We start from the raw sequence: 17,169 nt of genomic DNA, 5'->3' as shown, positions 1-17,169 counted from the left end.
AGCAGGTCTCTTGGGAGAACAGTGACTCACAACTTAAAGGGCAATTCACCTTCATTAGCAAAACTGTAATAACTCCCCAGAAATGGGTTCAAACTTTCCATAACCTGCTAAATCTTGTAAAATAGATGTGGTATTTAGGGGGTGTGGTCATAAAATGGGCGGGGTCAAAATGTCACCCTCTATCGAGCGGCCGATCTTTTTTGTCCCTCTTTCAGTTTTCCAAATGTTGAGAGGTTTGAATTAATACCACACACCGGCCTTACACGCTGCTACACAGACAGAGGCAGCACCAGCTCGCACGGCTTTCTACATGCCCACCCATTTCAGCAGCGATATTGAACCCCATTCAGGTACTGAAGCAGTTAATCCGAACCCATCTCCCGACCCCAAACAACAACACGTGGTTGGCGTGACGTAGCCTGACAGGCCGTCATTTTTTTGTTCTTTATCCAATCCGAGTCGGGTATAGCAGGTAGGTTTGGGCGGAGACTTTCTTATATGGCCAATCGGAGCGCGCTGAGGGCGGGTTATTGTGGTTTCGTCTTGACCAAAATAAAGCAAAAGGAGACGGCTGCTTCCGCTAACGCGATCCTGCCAGCTCCGATGTAACGAGAGGCGAGTAATAAGAAAGAGAGACAGGTAACCGGGAAGGCTGGGAGTCTTTGCTTTGGGTTCCGGAAGCCATAGAAACTGCTTCCGGCCCAGGCTGAAAGTTGTAAAGCAGCAACAGGTACCGACAGCGCTTATACCAAGGGGCTCATTGGATAACACTGGGCTGATTTCCTGCAAGGCAGTAACCCATGGCAACCAATCGAGTTATTTTCTTTTATTGTTCATTATAACCCATAGTAACATAGTGGGATACACTGCCCTGGTGCAAACATGCCTAATAGTAATAAATGATCCCAGTTTCATCTCTCTCTCACCAGCTGGCCCCTGTGGCTGGAACATCTATTTATCTGACTCTATTTTGCCCCCATTGTTATTAGTGCATGGGGATGATGACTGTTCTAAGGGGCAGATGCCAAACTTCACATATTTTAAAGGTGGTTCACCTTGGAGTTAACTTTTAGTATGTTATAGAATGGCTAATTCTAAACAATTTTTCAATTGGTCTTTTTATTGGTCATTTCTTTTAATAGTTCTTAATTATTTATTTGCCTTCTTCTTCTGACTCTTTCCAGCTTTCAAATGGGTAGGAGAGGGTCACTGACCCCATCTAATAAACAAATACTCTTTAAAGGGAATGGACTTTCTTTAATTGAAAAATAAAATCTCCAATATACTTTAATTAAAAAAAATGTGTACCATTTTTATAAGAAACCTGACTGTATGCAGTGAAATTCTTCCTTTATTTACTGCTGTGGATAGGAATTGTCAGACAGTCCCTAACTGCTCTGCAGGGAAACAATCATATGTATGAACAGCAGGGGAGCCCCCATCCTACTTCCGAGCCATGCAGAACTCAAGCAGCTTTGTTTGTTTCCCTGTAGAGCAGTCGGCGACTGTGTAGAGATTTGTATTGGATTTTATTTTTGCCTTTACATTCCCTTTACTGTTTACTCCAGCGGCAGGGACAAAGATCATGGAGCCAGATTTAAACAGATAAACTGGGATTTACATTTGGAGGATTATTTTGCTGCAGCCACTGGTTCTTCAGAGTTGGGGAAAGATTACATGACAACACAGGACCCAGTGCAGTCTGCCTATTCTGATTATTAATCAGTCTTGCTGTATCGGCTTCTGGCAGATATTATTTGACTTGTGCTGTTTTGATAATTTATGGCGATCCCTAAGCAGCCCAGACCACACTGAGCATGTGCACAGTCTTGGTCTAGCAAATATGTTTAACAAATTGATTCTGTGAGGTGAAAAAAGAACCCCAATTGCTTCTCACACGTTCAGCAGTTCCTTTATTGTTTTGACTACCTATTAATTATTTTGTGATTACCGAATAGTAATCACTAACCAATTAAGAATATATAAAGTGCTTAGTTATAAATTAACTTAAATTGACCCTTAATAAAGTTACATTAAAATATAATTCATTCTGTTAATTGTATTATAACTTAAAAAATAATGATAAATACTTTATAGAGTTAATTATACTTAGCACAAGTTAATAACCTTCTAATGCAATGTATTGTCAGGTACCTTATGTTTGCACCCACAATCAATCCGATTGAAGAATTAATTACAATAAAAATAAAGTGCTTCAAGTGCTAATGTAATTACTGGTGACTGGCAATTACCATAAATTCATACCCGCTTCAGGATTAATTAATTATAAAGTGCTTAACAGTGCTGAATGATTAATAATAATAAATAAGGTAGTTGATATAAAGAGGACCACAATTTTTAGGATAAATTATTTTAAAAAACACACGAAGCTCAGGTTAAAAAGTTTTAGCAAGAAATAGAAAATTGGAGGAGATGGAGTTGTCCCAAAACTGCTACCTAAATTGTTTTCTATCCCTGGGACACCACAAAGACAAAGAAGGCAGAGGATCCGTGACTGTGGTCTCGTTTTTTAATCTAAATCCTATTCTGAAAAGAGCTGTGTAAGCCTAAAAAACCACAAATCCACGGGCTCTTGTGAGCTTTAGTAGCAGAGAGGAGAGAGGTAACCGAGCACTGGTTGAAGTTGATATCTTCCCCACCCCTTCTATTCCGTCAACCCAATAGACTCAAGTTTTTCTAAAGATTAAAGTTAAAAAAGGACTCCAAACGCCGACGCGCGTTTCGCAGTAATAGCTTTGTACTGCAGTTTGTAGCCATTTATGTGGTGTTGGACTACAGCTCCCAGAATCCCACCAACAGCCAAAACCAAGATATTCACAGCCATTTAGTGATTATTTTTATATTTATTTTTGCCTGTTTAATTTGTTTATTCTCCCTCTGCCTCCCTTTCTACCCTGAAACTAAGTGCAGAGTCTCTGTTTGCTGGGGTCAGTAAGGAGACTGCAGGGCAAGATAGCTTTTGCACTGGCATTTAATTAAAAAAAAGGGCTATGTAATAAAAGGTGCAAAGTTAGCAGCTACTTGTCACCTGTCTGAAAGCAAACATCTTTTGGTTAGTATGAGTTACTGAAACTGGCAAAGCTTGTGCCCTTTATTTCATAGCCACAAATTGTTGTTTTACAGTTACTTTGGGCTGGGTGTCTCTAGTATCATCATCAGATGTTAAGAAAGGATTCCATGGTTCCTATAAGTTGGACTTGCGCCTCTGATCAAATGGGGAAATTGATACAGTTCCAACTGGCTGTTACTGTAATCAGTAACTTTCACTTTTAGAGAGAGGAAAGGATGTGCATTGCAGTGTTGGTATTTTTAGGAGCCTCTAGTCCTCGCCTTGGGAAACTATAGTGGTGCTTGTTGAATCTACTCATTTTGGACCAGCACTTTTGTAAGGGGGGGGGGGGTGACACAAAAGTATAAAAACGTACCCACTACATTTCTGCACCTTACATAATTGGAGTTCTCAATCTTGCACTCATTTAGGAACTTCATAAGGTACCTTTTTTGTTTGTAAGTATCAAGGCATTTGCCAACTATAGCCTTGCCATTATCCAGATTCGCTTCACATTAAAACCTCGAAGGTTGATATCAATAGATCTGGACAGTATAAAACCTGTCTGATCAATATCTACTTCGAAGGGCACTACTTTATCCTGACAATTAGCCAGGACCTTTGCCCAAATCATGTCTGTACCTAGATTAACTCTTCATTTAAAGTCCCATGTGTTCCATCTTTCAGCATTAAAGCCATGCCATTTCTGGGTCAGGACTGGCGCTCTCCAGGCTGGAGCTGGACGAAAACCGATGATGGATGGAAAAGGTGTGATTTCTACTGTGATTATGAGAGAGATGAAAATTTCAACCTTAGCGTGTAAGTACAACACACCCCGCAACCTGATTGTGTTATAAAATGATCCTTTTTATATATATATGTATAAATCAGAGGCTTCCATTTGTCTGCTATGTGGTCCTTGCCTGTATTTATCCAAACCGGACACAATTTCTGAATATAATGTGACTGTGTGCAGCACTTTCAGACTATTATTAATAGGATGTCTTATAAAAGTTTATAAATAACTGAAAATGGCAAAAAAAACCATGGCAGTCAGGGTAAGGGTTACTTCCATGCCAAACCTTTTACCATCAGATGGTAGATTTATTTTCTATATTAATCTAATAAATATTGCTTTGATTTCACAGGCTAAATGTCGATAATCCAGAATTCTATGCAGCGGAGAAGTTAGACATTTCAGCGAAAAAGAGAAGGAAGGAACACTTTAACAACACTACAAAGAGTAAGAATTCCGTTGCCTTTACACCGTCAGAATGGGTGTGATTAACACTGATATGTACACTTTGGACTGTCCCTGGAGAAGAGAAAGCTGTTTAGGGAAGACTGTTTAGGGAAGGAAAGGAAGACTGTTTAGGGAAGGAAAGGAAGGCTGTTTAGGGAAGGAAGGGAAGGCTGTTTAGGGAAGGAAGGGAAGGCTGTTTAGGGAAGGAAGGGAAGGCTGTTTAGGGAAGGAAGGGAAGGCTGTTTAGGGAAGGAAGGGAAGACTGTTTAGGGAAGGAAGGGAAGACTGTTTAGGGAAGGAAGGGAAGACTGTTTTAGGGAAGGAAGGGAAGACTGTTTAGGGAAGGAAGGGAAGACTGTTTAGGGAAGGAAGGGAAGACTGTTTAGGGAAGGAAGGGAAGACTGTTTAGGGAAGGAAGGGAAGACTGTTTAGGGAAGGAAGGGAAGACTGTTTAGGGAAGGAAGGGAAGACTGTTTAGGGAAGGAAGGGAAGACTGTTTAGGGAAGGAAGGGAAGACTGTTTAGGGAAGGAAGGGAAGACTGTTTAGGGAAGGAAGGGAAGACTGTTTAGGGAAGGAAGGGAAGACTGTTTAGGGAAGGAAGGGAAGACTTTTTAGGGAAGGAAGGGAAGACTGTTTAGGGAAGGAAGGGAAGACTTTTTAGGGAAGGAAGGGAAGACTGTTTAGGGAAGGAAGGGAAGACTGTTTGGGGAAGGAAGGGAAGACTGTTTGGGGAAGGAAGGGAAGACTGTATGGGGAAGGAAGGGAAGACTGTATGGGGAAGGAAGGGAAGACTGTATGGGGAAGGAAGGGAAGACCGTTTGGGGAAGGAAGGGAAGACCGTATGGGGAAGGAAGGGAAGACCGTTTGGGGAAGGAAGGGAAGACCGTTGGGGAAGGAAGGGAAGACCGTTTGGGGAAGGAAGGGAAGACCGTTTGGGGAAGGAAGGGAAGACCGTTTGGGGAAGGAAGGGAAGACCGTTTGGGGAAGGAAGGGAAGACCGTTTGGGGAAGGAAGGGAAGACCGTTTAGGGAAGGAAGGGAAGACCGTTTAGGGAAGGAAGGGAAGACCGTTTAGGGAAGGAAGGGAAGACCGTTTAGGGAAGGAAGGGAAGACCGTTTAGGGAGGGAAGGAAGGGAAGACTGTTCAGGGAAGGAAGGGAAGACTGTTTAGGGAAGGAATGAAGAAGATCTGACAAGCCAATATTTAATTGCATATGGCTGCTCTACAAGAGAAAGCATACAGCTACCATATACACTCATATAAATGCTTAATGTTATTTGCAGGCTTGCATATTGCTTAAACCTTTAAGCGCAAAATCCCTGCCTGAAACTAGTTAATTGCAGGACTGATATAAAGCTGAGTTTTAAAAACACTGGTCAGGGTCACGAACTGTTTGTTCATTACATTGTGTGGCTCTAGTTCCACATTATTCTGAGCTACGTATAAATGCCTGCGATCATATATCCTGTTCTCTCGTTCTCTTTCAGACTTTTATCACGAGAAATGGATTTACATACAAAAAGAAAGTACAAGAGAAGTAAGAAAACTATTATTTGCCTGCCATAAAGTTTCGCTTCTGCAGCAACTTTGACAAAACAAAGCACTGTCTAGTGATATAGTCCTTTAGCAGTCTATTTGTTATTGTGTCGAACAATACTTCTTTGGGGCAATGCTTTTTCTGTTCATTCTATGGCTTGTTCTGTGCTCTCTGTTGGGCTGTGTTCTAGCGTGATTTAAAATTTCCTAGACCGTATAGGATCCTTATATAGAGATCCTTTTGTGCTAAAAAGCACAAAAAAGTATTATTAAGACACAATGCAAGACATGAATCCCCTATTTATTTCCCCATGTGTTTACTCCTGTAGCTTCTAATTTTTGGGCCTGATCCACATTTCTTGGCTGAGGGTAGAATGTAGTAAGGGGTGCAAGTTTGCTCTGGTACTAGTAGCCCATAGCAATATAAAACAAAAGACTATTAAAAGCTGTGTAGGATACAATGCATTTGTTATATTACCCATATCTGAGCAGATACTGTAACTCGGTGATGGGTTAAATTATCTAAGGTGATACTATTAATAAAAGGCCAACTGACCCCACCCAAGTTCTTGCTCGAGTCCCACTGTATGGTTGCTCACATGTCATATCTATCCTTATTATAATCTGCAAAACAAACAAACAAAAAAGTCCAGACAACTTTGTACGTGAAATAAAAAGATTTTTACCAACTGGTAAAGAATATGCAACGTTTCGAAGCTCCTGCTTCTTTCTCAAGCATGAGTAAATACAATTATATCATATCCTATTTAAAGGCATGGGTCTTGCACACACCCACCTCATTAGTATACAAATTAGTTCAATCAAAGTATAAATTGGTTGAAGCAAAGTACAAATTGGTTCACTTAGAATACATCATATTGTTTGATCAATATCCATAAATTCTCTACTTAAACGGTATATACCCACTATAAGGTTATACAAACCTAAGCATAACAAAAATAGCATAGAAATGTCCAAACATGTATAATCGAGAAAAGGAACATTTGATATAATCAGGGTTGTGTATCATAGCAGTATAACAATACCAGACCCAACCAATTATAGTATTAAATTATAGTATAGTATAACAATACCAGACCCAACCAGTTATCAAAGCATACTCAATAACCCATCCTAAATTAAGGCATATAGATCATACTCTCTATTAAAAGACCACAAACATAAAAAAAAAATTTGTTTCTACTTAACGAAAAAAAAAAAACCAAGACCAAGTTTTAACGTTTAACTTTCTTTTTATTAAGAAATGACTTACAGATTTTCTGCTTGCGCTCCTCTTCATGGTGCGGCGCTCAATTTCTCCTCCTTGGCTATCTCCTATAGAAGGCAGGGGGGAGAAATTGAGTGCTGAACAATGGATCTTCGCCCTGTCACCGTTTCTGAAGAGGAGCGCAAGCAGAGAATCTGTAAGTCATTTCTTAATAAAAACTTTGAATCTAAAGTTAAAACTGCCTTGGTGGTTTCTTTTCGTTAAGTAGAACAAAAAAAAATTGTTACTGGTCCGTTAAGTCCCTTTCGTGTGCATTGTCTGCAATGTATGTATCCAAAACGATTCCCTCTTTTGGAGTTGCAAGAGACTGTTCCCGCCCCCCACCGACGTAGGGGGCAACAGACTCTATCACAAGAAATCTAAGGGATGCAGCAGAATATCGTGCTGATTTAAAATGTGTTGGAACTAGGGATGCACTGAATCCAGGATTAGGTTCCGGATTTGGCCAGGATTCGGCCGAACCGAATCCAAACCCTAATTTGCATATGTAAATTAGGGGTGGGGAGGGAAATCACGTGACTTTTTGTCACAAAACAAGGAAGTAAAAAATGTTTTCCCCTGCAAATTAGGGTTCGCATTCGGTTCGGTATTCGGCCGAATCTTTCGCAAAGGGTTCGGCAGAATCCAAAAAAGTGGATTCGGTGCATCCCTATTTGGAACCGGCAGTTTCACTACTTCCTTCCTTATTGTCGATTTGTGTTGACTAGTTCTATCCCGTATGGGTTGTATAGTTTCTCCAATATATGCAAGGCCACATGGGCACTTGAGCATGTAAACCACATACTCTGAGTCACATAATATATATTATTTATATATATATATATACATCTATATATAGATATATATAGATAGATAGAGATATATATATATATATATATATATATATATATATATATATATATATATATATATATATATATATATATATTCTTTTATCTCCTGCCTCCCTCTCTTCTTCCTCCCCAGCTGCTCTAGTTGCCAAAATCATAAAGGGGGTTGTCTCACATTCTATCAAATATATAACTTTTTTTAAGTTGTTTTTCTATCTTTCTCATTACATTCAAAACACAGTTGTTCTATTCCCAGGGCACGCCGCATTCGAAAGCCTTTAGAGGCTGAACGTTTTTCAAGAAACATATTTTGCCAACTGCCATTATCCCCATTGGGCTGCAGTAGAACATTGCCAAAATCTTATTTGTTCTGCTGAAGACATTTGTTAGGTGAAATGGAAAACGTCTCGCATAAACAGCTGGCTGCTTGTTTTGATCTCTGCTGGGTAAAAAGCAGCCGATATATAATGAGAAATACTGTACTCCCTGCTGTGATATATAGCATTAATTTTTAGAGTGTCATGACTGATATAAAGGTATTTGTCTTTTGCTTTTATACTGATTAGGAATCCTTGGTGACCTTTATTTCCTTTCCAGCTGGGGGCACATTGGCTCATAAATTATTGTATAGTAGAAAGAATTCAAGAATATGTGGTGTTTTGTGGAATTACAGTGCTTTTGGTTCCATATAAATAAGGTATAATAGTCTTTTAGAGAATATATTTCAGGGGTGGATATTTTTGTGTAGGAATAAACAGTTTTGATATTGTGCAAAAATTATGGCTTTCTGCAGCTGGGGTACTGGTATGGGAACTGTTATACAGAATGATCGGAACATGGGATTTCCTTTTCGTAATTTGGAACTCCACACCTTAAGTCTACTAGAAAATCATGTAAACATTAAAGGAGAAGGAAAGCTTTGGAGGCATTTTATTGCCAATAGATTAGCTGCAATAGTGCAAGCTAGAATGCTATATTTATTCTGTAGAATGTTTTACCATACCTGAGTAAAAAGCTCTAGAAACTCTCTATTTGTTTAGGATAGGAGCTGCAGTATTAATGTGGTGTGACATCACTTCCTGCCTGAGTCTCTCCCTGCTCTGGGCTCAGATTACAGCAGAGAGGGGGGGGGGTGAAGAGGAGCAAGTTGAGCATGCTCTTGCCCAGGGCAAGGAGGTTTAAGCTGAAGGCAGGAAGTCTGATACAGAAGCCCATGAGTACACAATAGAAGGAAAGAAATGCTGTGTTTCTTTTGACCTGGACTCAGAGCAGCACTACTTTGAGGGTTTACTGGTATATTTAGATTGACCTTTCTGATAAGGCTTACTTAGTTTTAACCTTTCCTTCTCCTTTAAAAGACCCCAATAGGCTGGGGTTGCCTCCAAATAAGGATTCTTTATATCTTAGTTGGGATCAAGTACAAGTTACTGTTTTATTATTACAGAGAAAAAAGAAATAATATTTTTTAAATGTGTATTATTTGATTAAAATGGAGTCTATGGGAGATTTCCATAATTTGGAGGTGTCTGGATAACAGGTTTCCTGATAAAGGATCCCATAACTACAAGCACGACCCTGAGCCTTAATTTTATAACGCTTGTTGTTCAGGAGCAATAAAAAACCAACTCAGTGCAAACCCCTGAGAGGGGAGTAACAAGATATAGCAGATGTTCAGTATACAATGTTACACGCTGTGCTACCATTTTATTTCATTTCTTTTCTTTCCTCTGTTTGCCAGAGACATGGTTATTGCACACTGGGTGAAGCATTTAATCGGTTAGACTTTTCAAGTGCAATTTGGGACATCAGAAGATTCAATTATGTGGTGAAGGTAAGCAGCTTTCTTTATGATCCTTTTTATGATCCTTTTAAGGATCAGGTTATTTAGATTAGATCAGATTAGAGAAAATATCAGTGTGGTAATTAGAGGATTACAAATGCCGGAATTTTTGCGACATCAGTGCTGGTATCTGTCATGGAAAGTCTTATAGAAGGTGTTTTTCTGAACACTCTCACGAGTTACAAGAGAAAATGTGAAAAAACTGACCATTCAGGAGTTACTTCCCTATGCAGGGGGCTTCTCCGATCAATCTTTTGCAAACTTAAAGGGCATGTAAAGGCAAAAAAAATAAAATCCCATTTTTACTTTCTTTAATGAAAAAGAAACCTATTTCCAATATACTTTAATTAAAAAATGTGTACCGTTTTTATAAGAAACCTGACTGTATGCAGTGAAATTCTCCCTTCATTTACTGCTGTGGATAGGAATTGTCAGACGGTCCCTAACTGCTGAGCAGGGAAACAATCATACTTATGAACAGCAGGGGGAGCCCCCGCCTTACTTCCCAGCCATGCAGAACTCAAGCATCTTTGTTTATGACGATCCCTAAGCAGCCCAGACCACACTGAGCATGTGCACAGTCTTAGTCTTGCAAAGATGTTTAACAGAGTTACAAGACGGTGACCCCCTGTAGCCAACTTTGAAAGCATAAATCATTTGTCTGATTAGGCTTGTGGTGCAGTAAGTTCATGTTTATATTTAGTATACAAAATACAGCATTTCTAGCCTTATTCTATTTTAGACTTTACATGCCCTTTAAAAGAACAGTAACACTAATAAATTAAAGTCTTTTAAAGTAATGAAGATATAATGTACTGCTGTGCTGCACTGGTAAAACTGTTGTGTTTGTTTCAGAAAAACAACTATAGTTTATATAAACTATATACGGACAGCCATTCAAAGCTAAAAATGGAGAAAAGGCACAGGATACTTGGCAGATAACAGTTAAGCTCTGCAGTAGGGATGCACCGAATCCAGGATTCAGTTCAGAATTCGGCCTGGATTCTGCCTTTTTCAGCAGGATTCGGCGAATCCTTCTGCCAGGCCGAAACCGAGTCTGAATCCTAATCTACATATGCAAATTAGGGGTGTGGAGGGAAATCGCATGACTTTTTGTCACAAAACAAGGAAGTAAAAAATTCGGATTTGGTTCAGTATTTGGCCGAACCTTTCGCAAAGGATTCGGGGGTTCAGCCAAAATAGTGGATTTGGTGCATCGATACTCTGCAGTATATAATGGAATTCTTTAGAACATATCTGTTATAGACTGTGTATCCTGTGCTTGAATGGCTGCCCCCATGGCTGCACAGCAGCTTGTTTATATGAACTAAAGTTGTTTTTCTAAAGCAAACACACATGTTTTACCAGTAGAGGGCAACAGTACATTATATTGTCATCCCTTTAATATACTTTCAATTTTTGATGTTACTATTCCTTTTAGGAGGCCATATATGAGCCAACCCCAAGCATTATACAATAAATCAACCCACAAGCTGAACAGACGTGATAACAAACATGGACATTTGAACCAACAGCCTCAACAATTGGAATAACAGATAATTGGTGCTTTGCAGATCCAGATGTAAAACCTGCTTAATGAACCAACCGATATCCATAGTACATGATATTAGTTGTGATGTCTGGGCACTTGATTTCTGCTGCAGACCCCCATCCTGATTGATTGATGTGAACATTCTGACAGTCCAATCACTAGATGGATCGCATGGTGGGTCTATACAGCATCATAAGCCATGAGCCACATCCGTGGTCCAACGTGGTCCTTATCTTATTGGATATTCCACCTATGCTGGTCAATATCAGAACAAGTTTTGATCAGATAACAATCAGTTTATGGACCCACGCAGGGGCTAAGAGCAGTGGCACATGAGGAGGTTTGTCACTGGAAAATGTGTACTTCCCACGGACGACAAATCTGAAAATGCCTAGCCATTTACTTACCATTTGATTGGCGCACGTAAAACACATTTCATGCAACAATCCTGCTTAATAGTATTAAAAAAATCCACGATTACACTGGATCACCGCATGCAATGTGTTTTACATGGGGCCATCCGAATGTGAGTTAATATCCAGGCAGCAGATTTATCACCCGTGACAGTGTAGATTTCCTACGAGCAACACATTTCATTGTGTACCAATGCTCTAACAGGCAGCGGACTTGCTCAAGAGTAGCCAGACTGGCAGTTAATGTTCGCTTATCTGTGATCTGTGTAAAGGTTTTTGCTCTTTTGTACTTTGTTCCCAGACAAACCGTTGGCAGACATTTAATAAAAAAAAAGCCCTTGAAGTAGTATTAGTGATTTTCCATTATGATTTGCTTATAATTTGATCTTGAATACGTGTCAGCAGATATTTGATCGAGTGCTTATAGAAGTATTTTGTATCTAATGCTTTTTTTTTTTTTAGTTGCTGCAGTTAATTGCGAAGTCCCAGCTTACATCACTTAGCGGCGCAGCACAGAAGAATTATTTCAACATTCTAGAAAAGATTGTTCAGAAAGGTAATGGGATCCCTCTCCCACCTAAATATTGGAAGGATAATGTTACAGTTGGCAGTCAGCTGAAGATGCTAATGTTCCAGAAATTGTTTCCGTTTTTATTTTCTCCTGGGATAAAATGTTGAAGTAGATGTTGTGTACATTTGTGTGGTTAGATTTGTCATCATTATAGCTTGCCATTGCTGTGAATTCCCCAATTAAATCCATTTAGGTCTACAGAGAACCAGTGTGTGTGTGTGTGTGTGTGTGTGTGTGTGTGTGTGTGTATATACACTCAAATACAAAAAAATCCTCTGCACTCAACCCATTATCAATAAACAGTATTTAAAGGAGAAGGAAAGGCTTAAATTAAAGGGGTTGTTCACCTTTGAGATAACTTTTAGTATGTTGTAGAGAGTGATATTATGAGACAATTTGCAATTGGTTTTCATTTTTTATTATTTGTGTTTTTTGAGTTATTTAGCTTTTTATTCAGCAGCTCTCCAGTTTGCAATGTCTGCAATCTGGTTGCTAAGGTCCAAATTACCCAAGCAACCATGTAATAAACCAATAATGAAAACCAATTGAAAAGTTGCTTAGCATTGGCCATTCTATAACATACTAAAAGTTGCTTTAAAGGTGAACCACCCCATTAGAAAGGTCTATATAAATCCACCAGTAAACCCTCAAAGTAATGCTGCTCTGAGTCCTCTGTAAAAATAAACAGCATTTCTTTCCTTCTATTGTGTACACATGGGCTTCTGTATCAGATTTCCTGTTTTCAGCATAAACTTTCAGGGTACCGGCTTGAGCATGCTCAGTTTGCTCCTCACCTTCTCCCTTCTCCCCTTCCTGCTGTAATCTGATCCCAGTGCTATGAGTGAACAGGGAGAGACTCAGCAGAAAGTGGTCACACCAAGCTAATATGGCAGCTGCTATCCCAAATAGACAGAGAGCTTCTAGAGCTGTTTACTCAGGTATGGTAAAGCATTCTGCTTTTTTTTGCCTATGACTAAGTGCTAGGTAAGCATGAAATGCATTAGGCGCTCTAAGGGGATTTTCTAATGTTTTTTAATACTTTGATGTAATAAACTATATGTTTTAACTTATAAGCATGCCTTTGGAGACTTATTTAAGTATATATGGTTGTACCTCTGTTTGGTCACTAGAGGGCTCTGGCATGCTAAAGATTGATGTTTATTGACCTCTACTTCTAAGTTGATTAATATGGTAAAGCATTCTGCAAAATACATATATTGTTATAGCTTGCACTACTGTGGCTAATCTATTGGCAATAAACTGCTTCTGTAGCTTCCCTTCCCCTTTAAGACACTGAGACATTTTGTGCATACAGCTACTTAAAGTGCCTTACCCGTTAAACAAAACAGGGATTGTTTGTCCATATATTACAATATATCAACTACGTCAAAGTAGCTCCCATCCTTTCCAGATATAGTCAGGTGATACCAGTGTTGGCCAGTAAAAGGGCAACCAAGTTTGGGAGTTCTAACATTTATTTATATATATATATATATATATATATATATATATATATATATATATATATATATATATATATATATACTTGCTATGTGTATTTATATGTATAGATAGGGGTGTAGGGGTGCGCCTCTCAGTCAGAGCCAAAGACTATCGCAGCTTGTGCAACAGAGGAGACCCCACCCCCTGACACATCATAGAGCACAAAGCACATGCTGCGGCTCCAGAATTGAGAAAGCTCCATTTTAGGTTGGTGGGGAAAACTGACATTGAACCTGTAGGTTAGTTTTTCTCATCTAGTAAAATCTTGCCCATATTTTATTTTTAAATGTATACTATGAGGCAAGGGTCTCCAACTTTTCTTACTTATGAGCCACATTCAAATGTAAAAAGAGTTGGGGAGCAACACAGCCAGCATAAAAGTTGCTGGTGTGCCAAATGAGGGCAGAGATTGGCTATTTGGTAGCCTCTGTTTGGATTGTCAGCCTATAGGTGGCTCTGTTTGGTATCTAGTTTTTATTAAACCAAAGTTTGCCTCTGAAGCAGGAATTAAAAAATAAGCACCTGTTGGAGGCCTCTAGGAGCAACATCTAAGGGTTAAGGAGCTACATGTTGCTCATGAGCCAGAGGTTGGGGATCACTGGTAAGGACAGAGACACTCGGGGAGATAAGTCGCCCGGCGACAAGTTTCCTCATGAGGCAACTTCGGAAAACAAAGCGTTTCGAGTGCCATCCCGCCGGCGATTTACATTCTAGCTGGCAGGGGAGGCAGTTCAGGGATATTAGTCGCCCGGAAGAAGAAGAGTTTTCGCCAGGCAACTAATCTCCCCGAATCTGGCCGTGTGTCTCTGCCCTAATAAGTAATAAGTATTACGATACTTATTATAACTAATAAGGTATTAGGATTTGCAGAGGCCTGAACTGGTGGACAGCGTCTAGACATAAATGCTCTGGGAAGGGCTGGAAACACACATTTTTGGGGGGAGAAAACTACGACCATTTGCTTCCAGAATATCCCTGTCAACTTCACACTAAAATGTTAAACTCAAACCACCATTTTAATGGCACATACTTCACTTTAAGCTCAGCGTGAGCCACCCTGGTAACAGTATCCAGCCATAGAAACGCTGCACCTTCCTGAGTGAGTTGTTTAATCTGCTATTTAGTGGCCTGGTGACAGGGCAATTTAATATGTTATTGTGGATGAGAGATTTATAGAGAGTAAGAAATATTACACGGTTCTGTGCAGGAGAACAACAGAAGGGTAACCGAAGACTTAAATGGATATTAGATGATCCATCCAAGGTCATGATGGAATGTAACTGAACACCTGCAGTCAGTCGATCTGCTTTTTGTGAGTTTATAACAAAAGGCTTCTGGTCTGTTTTCTGCCAGTCGCCTCAGTGAGGCAACAGAGGAACATACGGAGATTCATTCTTACGAAAACCTATGTTAAAATATCCACACATTGCAACTTTAGCGCCATGGTACCCCCAAGTAAAAATCAAGATTGAATGTATGCTCTTGAAAAAGGATGGCTGTGGTCAACAACAATAAGAATTGCAACTTTTACAGGGTTAGTTCTCCTTTAAGTTAACCTTTAGTATGTTATTGAATGTCTTAGCCTAAACAGCTTTTCAGTTGGTCTTCATTATTTATTTTATATTTTTTGAATTATTTGGCTTTTTCTGGCTCTTTCCAGCTTTCATAAGGAGGTCACTGACCCCATCTAAAAAACAAATGCTCGGAAAGGCTACAAATTTATTGTTATTGCTACTTTTTATGACTCATCCTGGCCCTCGCTGACTCTTATTCCAGGCTCTTATTCAAATCAATGCATAGTCGCTAGCGTCATTGAGACCCTAGCAACCAGGTTGCTGAAATTGCAAACTGGAGAGCTGCTGAATTAAAAGCAAAATAACTCAAAAACCACAAATAATAAAAAATGAAAACCAATTGCAAATTGTCTCAGAATATTACTTTCTACATCCTTTAATCGGTTTTTAGGTGGAATGCATGATCAGCCGGCAGAAGTCTGCATAGGCTGTGGAAAATGCATGTATTTTTAAAACCTTTGAAACAGGACCATAACTGATGATTTATTGTCCCCCTCCAGCAATTGAAGATCAGTACAATCCACGTTTAATACGAGAGGTTCTGCAAGATTTGAGCTCTACCCTCTGCATCCTGATATGGGAAGTTGGTAGATGTGTATTGGTAGGAAATATCAATATCTGGATCTCTCGCTTGGAGACTATTTATTCATGGCAGCAGCAACTGATGAACCTTCAGATAACACAGGTATTTAAAGGACATGTAAACTTCCCCCCACAAATTTGTAACCCGGGAACAGCCTCTCAGAAATCTTTAGATACTTGTCAATAAAAGGATAACAGTAAGGCTGCAGCATCCCCTTAATCACTTAGAATTTATTTGCCTCCTCTAACCCACTCTGGCCCCTCCCTCAGGAATCTACTTTGGCTGTTGGCTAATGAACATGCTCAGTTCTTCTCAGCTCAGATTACTAAACACATCCGCCAGTCTAACAGCCAATGAGGAGATAGCATTGCTGGTTCCCATAGAAACTCTGATCGTATTTTTTTCTCCTAACCACCTCTCCTGAGCTCAGCTTAACCATTACAGTGCTCAACCCCTGCAGAACTTTTTATAATTTTTGCCTGTGTAACCTGCATTCTCCATTGCATGAACTTTACAGCATCCATGTCTCAATGTTACTGATGATGTGTCAGAGGGCAAATGGCCGCCAGGTGAAAGCTACTATTTGTTTTAGGAAAATGTGATGGCGCTGGCAAATAGAGGGGGTATATGCAGTATAAATGATGTGGCTTGGTTGGGTAGATATAGACATTTAATATACCTGGTAGGAAAATGTAGGCTTTACATGTCCTTTAATGTTTTCTCTAACCTCATTTTCCACAAATGCCTTTCTAAACACTGAACTCACAGAATCTGCTCATGGAATGATGTTACTGCACGGGAAGCTGGACTTGTTCTAGCCATCGGGAGCTTTCATAGAGGACACATTGGAGGACAGGACTTCCTTTTATAACTGATATGCACAGGCTGTTAGGTTTCCCTTTGTATTACAGAGGTGCTGATGCATGTATAACTGGCGGCGTTAGAATTATGACATGAAAACAGCCCTTAGGTGTGCAGATATATATTTTTAAAGGAGAACGAAACCCATGTACTTAAGTTACAGACTCCCAAGCTGCACCACTTCTCTCTCTCAAAACAGCCTCATTCGCCCTAGCTATTCCCAAACAGTAGAGCAGTGCAGAGGGGTTGCTAGGTACTATCTTGCAATTTGAAAGGGATGGTTCACCTATCATGTTATAGCAAC

At 39.7% G+C, this 17,169-nt stretch overlaps 1 protein-coding gene across 5 annotated transcripts in view; it reads left to right on the top strand.

Annotated features, from left to right (window-relative positions):
• Positions 1-219: 219 nt before the first annotated feature.
• The window catches only part of fbxo25.L (F-box protein 25 L homeolog), a 32,117-nt gene continuing 15,167 nt past the window's right edge, over positions 220-17,169 (top strand). For 2 of the 5 annotated variants that reach the window (XM_041563517.1, XM_041563513.1), the window contains exons 1-7: positions 489-639; positions 3,758-3,889; positions 4,219-4,313; positions 5,802-5,851; positions 9,707-9,799; positions 12,236-12,329; positions 15,922-16,106. In XM_041563517.1, the coding sequence (XP_041419451.1) occupies positions 3,768-3,889; positions 4,219-4,313; positions 5,802-5,851; positions 9,707-9,799; positions 12,236-12,329; positions 15,922-16,106 (639 nt within the window). In that variant the 5' untranslated portion in view covers positions 489-639; positions 3,758-3,767. Of the gene's footprint in view, positions 351-469; positions 731-3,757; positions 3,890-4,218; positions 4,314-5,801; positions 5,852-9,706; positions 9,800-12,235; positions 12,330-15,921; positions 16,107-17,169 lie in introns of those variants that run through there. The other 3 variants (XM_041563516.1, XM_041563514.1, XM_041563515.1) reach the window with 3 other exon arrangements.

Source organism: Xenopus laevis, chromosome 5L, assembly GCF_017654675.1.
Source record: "Xenopus laevis strain J_2021 chromosome 5L, Xenopus_laevis_v10.1, whole genome shotgun sequence".
Lineage (NCBI taxonomy): Eukaryota > Metazoa > Chordata > Amphibia > Anura > Pipidae > Xenopus > Xenopus laevis.
Note: the sequence above shows the minus strand (reverse complement) of the source record. Positions and strands in the feature narration are given on the sequence as shown.